General features: G+C 35.9%; 1 protein-coding gene across 1 annotated transcript; it reads right to left on the bottom strand.

Annotated features, from left to right (window-relative positions):
- Positions 1-7370: 7370 nt before the first annotated feature.
- Positions 7371-9232, bottom strand: LOC139898943 (RHOMBOID-like protein 1). Its single transcript, XM_071881746.1, has 5 exons — positions 8940-9232; positions 8636-8799; positions 8395-8558; positions 7561-7808; positions 7371-7485 (listed from the first exon to the last, which is right to left on the bottom strand). The coding sequence occupies exons 1-5, from the start codon at positions 9230-9232 to the stop codon at positions 7371-7373; spliced, it is 984 nt and encodes a 327-aa protein (XP_071737847.1).
- Between the last annotated feature and the right edge of the window lie 439 nt (positions 9233-9671).

Here is a 9671-nt window from a genome sequence, read left to right as displayed (position 1 = left end):
AAACAACGCGGGCGAACAAAAAAAGGGTATTCGAACAAAAATTTAAGATGCACTTGTTCTACAATTTTGTAGAACAACATGTAGATCAGCATATGCAGCTGAAAATTTGGTTCGCCCGTCAAATTTTTGTTTGTCTGCATCATTTTTTTGTTTGAATTTCCTTTTTTTTTTTTGTTCGTCATTCCTTAGTTCTCAGGGTTCTCAATTCAAAAAAGTTCTCATTTGATCCTTGTATTATATATATATATATATATATATATATATATATATATATATATATATATATATATATATATATTGGTAGGATCAAGAGGGAAGTAACCAATCGGGGGGAAGCGGGAGGAAGAAAAAACTTTTTTTTTCGTTTTTTGAAAAAACTTTGTTCACGAACATTATAGATGAGATGAAAATATGAACATTTAATAGAGACACTTTGTGATAAATGTTTTTATTTTGGCGGAAAAACGCTCGAAGAAGTAATATATAACAATTATCGTGTTTTTCGAGCGTATATTGAGGTTTTAGCAATTGGGGTTTAGATATTAGGGTTTATAGGGTTTAGATATTAGGGTTTAGAAATTTAGGGTTTAGGGTTTAGGGTTTGGTGTTTTGGGTTAATGTAATAAACCCAAAACACCAAACCCTAAACCCTAAACTCTAAATCGGGCTAAATTTTACTTCACAAAACATGAAGAAGAAAAAAAAACGTTCATATTCTTCACGAACAATATTATCTTGAATGTTATTTTTGTCGATCGTTTTCCCGCCTAAATAATAACATTCATCACGAAGTGTCTCTTCTAAATGTTCATATTTTCGTGTGATCTTGATGCCGGAAAAAAATTCCAAAAAAACGAAGAAAAAAAAATTCTTCCCCCCGCTTGGTTACTTCCCCATTGATCCTGCCCCTATATATATATATATATATATATATATATATATATATATATATATATATATATATATATATATATATATATATATATATATATATATATATATATATATTATATATATATATATATATATATTGTTTCAAAACATGTGTATCGGCAGGGACATGTTAGCCCTGTGTTGACTTTGTCAACCCATCCAGCGGTCCCCGGTAGCTCACTGGAGCCTGACGAAACACCATCACCCATTTCTCCACGGCATGCCAGGCCCGATAAACGAACCTGCATTGTCATTGTTTCAATCTTCGCATGCGTGGAACCAAGGGATCATTTGGGCCCGGTAAAAATGGTTTTTGACCCAATTATTTGAAAAATCCTCACCTAGTGGGAATCGAACCCTCACCTCTCCTAAGGGAGAGTAAGTCATTCGCCACTAGGCTATTGACCCATTCTTTTATATATATATATATATATATATATATATATATATATATATATATATATATATATATATATATATATATATATATATATCAATTGTCACGTGTTTTAGGGAAAATAGTACTTTAACCTAACTTGGAAGAGCCATTGTCGCGATTCCAGAGCATAAGAGTTTAAACTCTACAATATGTTTTGTAGCTGACTCCGAATGCATCTCAATTAATATTATTACTCTCAATTTACATAATCACATATGATTTAAGTCATAGGTTTGTTGAATATTGGAGTAGGTGAGTCAATACTCACATGGGAATTGAATGGTGTTTGGTGCCTACAATTTGAGGAATACAAATTAAACTTTTGGATCATGCATTCATACTACACCAACCTTCATTTGAGTAGTATAAATAGAGCTCAACTTATGCTCATTCATTCATCCCAAAAACACATTCTCCATTCATGTACTAAAAGCAATATAGAGAGTTTGTGAGTGTGTCTCCTAATTACAAGAGATATAAAGATTAGTGCTTATCCTTGTAATTAGAGAGAAGTGTAATTCCTATTATTCTTATTAGTAAAACATTTTCTTTCCTTGCCCGTGGTTTTTACCCTATTGGGGTTTTCCACGTTAAATCTCGGTGTCTCTTTATTGTCGCTATTTCATATATTACTAGCGGTTTGCTATAATTCGGTGTCACTTTTCTTGACAAGTGGTATCAGAGCTAAGGTCTAATATCTAGTGTGTATTAATCTACTTATCGTATGCTCTGTGGTTGCCACGAGAGTGGATCGTCCACATCAGAAAATAAGTAAGATTATTTTCACTCGGTAAAAGTCCTTGGGTGTTATTTCAAGAAAAATAGTATTGTCGAAAAGAAGATTGTAATTATAGCAATGTCTACGAAATTTGAAATTGAAAAGTTCAACGGGAGTAACTTCTCGTTATGGAAACTAAAGATGAAAGCTATCCTGAGAAAGGATAAGTGTTTGACGGCCATCAGTGGACGTTCCGCCGAAGTCACTGATGAAAAATGGGAAGAGATGGATGGCCAGGCTATCGCAAATCTTCATCTGGCACTAGCAGATGGCGTTTTGTCTAGCATAGAAGAAAAGAAGACGGCGAAAGAGATTTGGGATCACCTCGTAAAATTATACGAGACCAAATCACTTCACAACAAGATATTCCTTAAGAGGAAACTTTATGCGCTACGCATGAATGAATCTACTTCAGTTAATGAGCACATTAATTCTTTGAATACTCTATTTTCTCAACTCGCTTCATTAAGTTGCAATATAGAGCCAAAAGAACGTGCTGAACTTTTACTTCAGAGTCTACCTGATTCGTATGATCAACTCATTATTAACTTAACCAATAATGTTCTCTCGGAGTATATAGTCTATGATGAAGTTGCAGCTGCTATTCTTGAAGAAGAAAATCGGCGCAATAACAAGGAGGACAAACAGGCCGGTTCACGACAAGTGGAGGCCTTAATGGTGTCAGGAGGGAGATCAACGGAACGTGGCCCAAGTGGGAGTCACAATTATGGTAAACCAAAGTCTAAAAAGAAGAAGACCTATACATGCTACAATTGTGGCAAGAAAGGTCACCTGAAGAAGGATTGTCGGAGTTTAAATAACTCAAATCCTCAAGGAAATATTGCAAGCACTTCAGATGATGGGACTGCTTTGGTTAGTGAGGCAGTGGTAGCAAATGAAGGCAGAAAGACATTTGTTGATGTCTGGTTATTTGACTCGGGAGCTACTTTTCACATGACTCTTAGAAGAGAATGGTTCAAACAATATGAACGTATCTCAGGAGGATCTGTATACAGTTGCAATGATCATGAACTAAAGATCACTGGAATTGGAGATATCGTTTTGAAGATGCATGATGGTACAGTTCGTACTATTCAAGGTGTGCGGCACGTGGAGGGTTTGAAGAAGAACTTATTGTCTTTAGGACAATTGGATGATCTTGGTTGTAAGATGGTGATACATGAGAAGATCATGATAATCAAGAAAGGCGCGGTTGTACTTATGAAAGGAGAAAAGGTGGGTGCTAATTTATACATTCTGAAAGGCGAGATGGTTTCTTCGAATAGTTCAAGTGATAAAGTTGCTATGACATGGCATCAAAAGCTTGGACACATGTCTGAACAAGGTATGAAGATTCTTGTGAAAGAAATCTTATTCCTGGTCTTACAAAGGTATCGCTACCTTTCTGTGAGCATTGTGTAATCAGTAAGCAGCATCGCCTGAAGTTTAACACATCAAATTCTAGAGGTAAATTGGTTCTAGAATTGGTTCACTCTGATGTCTGGCAAGCACCAGTTCAATCCCTAGGAGGAGCAAAGTATTTTGTATCATTTATTGATGATTACACTAGGAGATGTTGGGTGTACCCAATCAAGAGAAAAGCATATGTATTTCAAGTTTTCAAAGTTTACAAAGCGCGGGTTGAACTTTAATCTGGTAAAAAGATCAAGTGTTTAAGGATGGATAATGGAGGAGAATACACTGGTGATGAATTTGATAAATTCTGCAAACAAGAAGGTATCAAAAGTCAGTTCACGACGGCATACACTCCTCAACAAAATGGAGTGGCAGAGCGGATGAACAGAACCTTGCTAGATAGAACAAGGGCGATGTTGGCAACTGCAAGCTTGGGAAAATCATTCTGGGCAGAAGCAGTAAGTACTGCCTGTTACGTGATAAATCGGTCACCATCAACTGCAATTGAGTTGAAATCGCCGATGGAAATGTGGACTGGAAAACCAGTTAATTATTCTGACCTTCATGTATTTGAAAGTCCTGTGTACGCAATGTACAATTCTCAAGAAATGACAAAGTTGGATCCGAAGTCTAGAAAGTGTTTGTTCTTGGGGTATGCTGATGGAGTTAAGGGGTATCGCTTGTGGGACCCCACTGCCCACAAAGTAATCATCAGCAGAGATGTTGTCTTTACAGAAGACAAAGATCTTGAAGATGTTAGCACTTCAAAAGAAACTATACCGATACAGGTGGGTAATGAATTTCATAAAGATTCTTCTGAAGCAGTACCAGAGCACGATGAAAATCAAGTAGTCGTTGATGAAGCTCCAGCGACTCGTATTTCTAATCGGGAAAGGAAACGTCCAGGGTGGCACTCAGATTATATTATGGAAAGCAATGTTGCATATTGTCTTCTAACAGAGGAAGGAGAGCCAACAACTCTTCGCGAGGCACTGAATCATTCAGATGCATCTCAGTGGATGACGGCTATGCAGGAAGAAATTGAAGCTCTTCATAAAAATAAAACATGGGAACTTATGCCATTGCCAAAAGGTAGAAATCCTATTGGAAATAAATGGGTGTATAAGATCAAGCGAAATGGCGATGATCAAGTGGAGCGGTATCGTGCAAGACTGGTGGTTAAAGGATATGCTCAGAAAGAAGGTACGGACTTCAATGAAATATTTTCTCCTGTGGTTCGACTTACAACAATTCGAGTAGTTATAGAGATGTGTGCTACATTTGATTTGCATCTAGAGCAGCTAGATGTGAAAACTGCATTTCTTCATGGAAATCTTGAAGAAGAAATTTATATGCTTCAACCAGAAGGTTTTGAACTACAAGGAAAAAAGAACTTGGTTTGCAGGTTAAAGAAATCTCTGTATGGTCTCAAACAGGCGCCGAGATGTTGGCACAAGAGATTTGATTCTTTCATAATGAGCCTTGAATATAACAGACTTTATGCAGACCCTTGTGCATATTTCAAGAGGTTTAGGGACAATGTTTTGCTGTTATATGTAGACGACATGTTGGTTGCAGGCCCCAACAAAGATCGTATTAATAAGCTGAAGGCTCAATTGGCTAGGGAGTTTGAAATGAAATACTTGGGTGCCGCAAACAAGATTCTAGGGATGCAAATTCACCGAGACAGAGATAATAGAAAGATTTGGCTTTCTCAAAAGAATTATTTGAAGAAAGTCTTGCAGCGTTTCAATATGCAAGATAGTAAGCCAATCTCAACCCCACTTCCTACTAATATCAAGTTATCCTCCCTTATGTGTCCTAGCAGTGAATACGAGAGGAAGGAGATGTCTCGCGTACCGTATGCATCAGCAGTGGGAAGTTTAATGTTCGCAATGATATGTACAAGACCAGACATTGCACATGCAGTGGGAGTAGTTAGTCGGTACATGGCGAATCCTGGTAAAGAGCATTGGAATGCGGTAAAGAGGATCCCTAAATACATCAAGGGAACCTTAGATGTTGCATTATGTTATGGGGAACCGAAATTTATAGTCAAAGGATATGTTGATTCAGATTATGCAGGTGATATCGATAAAAGTAAATCCACCACCGCATATGTTTTTACACTTTGTGGTGGAATAGTAAGCTGGGTTTCAAAACTGCAGTCAGTTGTGGCAACGTCAACAACAGAGGCAGAATATGTAGCAGCTACTCAAGCTACTAAAGAAGCAGTATGGTTGAAGATGCTGTTGGAGGAACTCGGGCACAAACAAGAGAAGATCACTTTGTTTTGTGACAACCAGAGTGCCTTGCATCTTGCAAGGAATCCGGCATTTCATTCAAAGACAAATCATATACGAGTTCAATATCACTTCGTTCGTGAGAAAGTGGAAGAAGGAACCGTAGATGTGCAGAAAATTCATACTGATGACAATGTGGCCGATTTTCTAACAAAGTCAATCTACCGTGACAAGTTTATTTGGTGTCGTTCCTCATGCGGCCTAGCGGAAACGTAAGCAACATCATTGGCAAGGAAGGATTACCGTGTGAAGATTGATTGAACTTCAATCAAATCTTTAAGTGGGAGATTGTTGAATATTGGAGTAGGTGAGTCAATACTCACATGGGAATTGAATGGTGTTTGGTGCCTACAATTTGAGGAATACAAATTAGACTTTTGGATCATGCATTCATACTACACCAACCTTCATTTGAGTAGTATAAATAGAGCTCAACTTATGCTCATTCATTCATCCCAAAAACACATTCTCCATTCATGTACTAAAAGCAATATAGAGAGTTTGTGAGTGTGTCTCCTAATTACAAGAGATATAAAGATTAGTGCTTATCCTTGTAATTAGAGAGAAGTGTAATTCCTATTATTCTTATTAGTAAAACGTTTTCTTTCCTTGCCCGTGATTTTTACCCTATTGGGGTTTTCCACGTTAAATCTCGGTGTCTCTTTATTGTCGCTATTTCATATATTACTAGCGGTTTGCTATAATTCGGTGTCACTTTTCTCGACAAGGTTCAGGCTTAATTAATCGTCGTTAATCAATTTATCATTTTCAACACGACTTTAAACTCTAGTATTAAAATCAAAGAAATCTAATCTATCCAACTTATCAGACTAATCATACTTTTTACAATTTAAAGTAAAATCATCTACAAGTGAATATAACGTTCATCGTTCTTCATCTCACCCTTGGCACACCATTAAGTACCTGTAAACTAATTAATCAAAACCAACAAACCTTTTTCTGTCTTAACACTTTTAAGTTTTCTACAAATGCAAAGCAATGAACAAAGTTCTTGTATCGTGGTAACGTCGTTAGTATCCGGTAGCATACACAACTTCAACTTTTCATTGTTCAACATGTCAACTTTAGCTGATTGCTTAATCGTCGCGACTGAAAAAACCACATAGAAACCAACAAATTACGTACTGAATTACCAAATGTCACTTTGTTATTATTCCTTATATCTATATATTCACATCCATCCGTCTCAATTCCGCCTCAATTATGTTGTTTCATTTTTTTAAAACTGTTATAAATTAACGTTCACTTATAACATAAATACGGAGTAGTTAAAAATAATCATGTAAATTTATATTATATTGTTAATGTTTGCATATAAAACAAAAAGATAGCTTAGACGTAATGAGTAAAATCGAAAAGTTAAAAAAAAATTATATAGCATCATAATAGAATTTCTTAGACGTAATGTCTTTTATCCGGGAAGAATAATAGTGGGACGACATTGGTATTTTTAAACGAATCAACTTGAAAGAGCTTACAATCATTGGGGATCACAACTCCATAGAGGCGTAGGTACACAACTTAGATAGTGACACCAAGAACAATAATCGTTTCCATCAACTTTTCGAAATAGGAACACGAATCCAATTGTAAACCTGCAAATGATTGAATATAAACTCGATCATGTACGTTATTCAAATAAAAGAATATGAAGTTTTATCAAGACTTACATCACAAGTAGAGCTATTAGGGAAAGTACAAGCAAAATGTACTGGTATAACTTGTATTGAGGTTTCATCGGGTGCCCATAGTAACCAGGAGGAACAATCCAATCTAGTGATCGTCGAGCCAAAAGTATAAAACCGAGGAAGAACCCTGTGATGAATCCTCCTATATGCGCGAAATTGTCCACGTGTGGTAGTATACCGACCATTAAGTTTATAAGGATTATGAGAACGAGCGTTGTTATTGATGCAAACTATGCAAAGCGCTAGACGAAATTAGATACATATACATCTTCTATTTACATATTCACATCTTTTAAAGAGATTGTAAAGCTGTAAATCAGCTGTGTGATCTATATAACAAAGGTTTTTGAGAGTTTATTCTCTATTGACTACTTTGTTAGTTATTGGTACAATCAATACTAGTAAAAAGCCCAACAAGAAAATAGATAACGGTTTGTCAAGAAGTAATTTACTATGTACTCAGTTTTATCGGATTTCCCTTACCGTATCTTAACCTTTTTCCAAGTCATTTCAAGATATGCTTTTCTATATTGAGGTTAAAATGTACCACTTCGTTGAGTGTTCAGTATTGACTTTTAAAGCCTTTATTTACTCTAAATATTTTTATTTGTATTATACAATACTTGATGAAAGTTATACTAATGAAAACACATTTAAAACCCAATTCATTCATATAGTTTTGATCAATTGTTATATAACACTAACAAAAATATTTAGAGTCTGGAAAAGAAAGACTGTCAAAAATCAAAGCGGACACTTCTGAGGGGACAAACGGAGTACTAGTTTAATTTCTCGACCGAGGCACATCACTCATACCTTGTTAACGTAAATGGTCCAGTTTGTAAGTAATTCGGAGAGCATTGCTCCAAGTAAACCGAATAAGGCTCCCGATGCACCAACCGAGATTGTTCTCCGGTTAAATAACGATGACAACAAGCTACCACCGAGTCCGGATATTACATAAAGCAATCCGATTCTTACTATAGGTAAAAATGCACATAAAAATAGATTAAATGGAAATCACCATTTGGAAATCAAATTGAAAAACTTCACTTACCAAATCCAAACTCCTGCTCTAGGCGAATTCCAAGACCTAGAAGACTTAACATATTCGCTAAAATATGGAAGACGCCGGCATGTAACCACATACACATTAATATCCGCCATTGTTGTCCTTCTTGAATCACTTTGTTTGCATCCAATGCTCCCATTTTTAACAACCTAATATTAAACATTCCACAAGGGAAAGAATTTAGATATTTAATATGTTAAAAGGAAAGGCACAAAACACCACCATTACTTTTAATTAATCGTACGGTTATCGACACATGTATTCTCGAGTTGAAAGAATGAAAACGTACGTGGATGTTGAAGGTCCGAGAAGGGGGTTTTCATGGACGTTTTCAAATGCAAAGCATCGAAGACTATCGACACCAATACAAGTTCGGGAATGGACCGGGCAGTTGTTGATATACATTGTTAGTAAGAATAAAACGATGTTTACAGCGAAAATGGTGGGAACCAACCATGGGAACCATTCTTCGGAAGGTTGTCGGTTTTGATTAGAGGTCGATGGTGAATCGCCCGCAGGTGAAGGGGTGCTGTGGACATTTATTTCGATTTCGGGTGAATCTTTGGCGGATGTCCGTACCATGACATTAGTTGGATTTGAGATTGTGGGTTTGGTTTAATTTTTTTTTTTTTTTTTTGATGTTCTTTTTTCCCCTTTTCTTTGTGTTTTGGGAAAGATCAAGAATGTTGGTGGAATGATTAGGCGGGAAATTTCGGTAATTGATGGGTAACGGAAAATAACTAACTTTTTCAAGTTTTATATATGAATATTAATATGAATACGAATAGGAATGAATGTATAAGACCATTTGTGTAACTTTAATTATGGGTAATGATATAAGATGATGAGCTGAGAATTAATTAAACTTCTATACAACTACAATCTTTAAAAACTGATACACTAAAAAGTATGAGTCTTTTTTAGGTTCATATGCTTAATTAGTAATTATAATTAGACAAAATTGCTAAATTGGTCCTTGTGTTATTCAATTTTCTTTTTTTATCCTTCTCAAAATGTTCAT

The sequence above is a fragment of the Rutidosis leptorrhynchoides genome, chromosome 3 (assembly GCF_046630445.1).
Source record: "Rutidosis leptorrhynchoides isolate AG116_Rl617_1_P2 chromosome 3, CSIRO_AGI_Rlap_v1, whole genome shotgun sequence".
Lineage (NCBI taxonomy): Eukaryota > Viridiplantae > Streptophyta > Magnoliopsida > Asterales > Asteraceae > Rutidosis > Rutidosis leptorrhynchoides.
The sequence above is the reverse complement of the archived record's forward strand: the minus strand, read 5'-3'. Positions and strand labels throughout refer to the sequence as shown.

Coding starts and splice junctions, on each gene's coding strand:
- LOC139898943 (XM_071881746.1), bottom strand. CDS start 9,232: ATGGTACGGACATCCGCCAAAGATTCACCCGAAATCGAAATAAATGTC. Junction 8,559..8,635: donor AGAGCAGGAGTTTGGATTTG/GTAAGTGAAGTT, acceptor TTTTACCTATAG/TAAGAATCGGATTGCTTTAT. Junction 7,486..7,560: donor CTAATAGCTCTACTTGTGAT/GTAAGTCTTGAT, acceptor AATCATTTGCAG/GTTTACAATTGGATTCGTGT.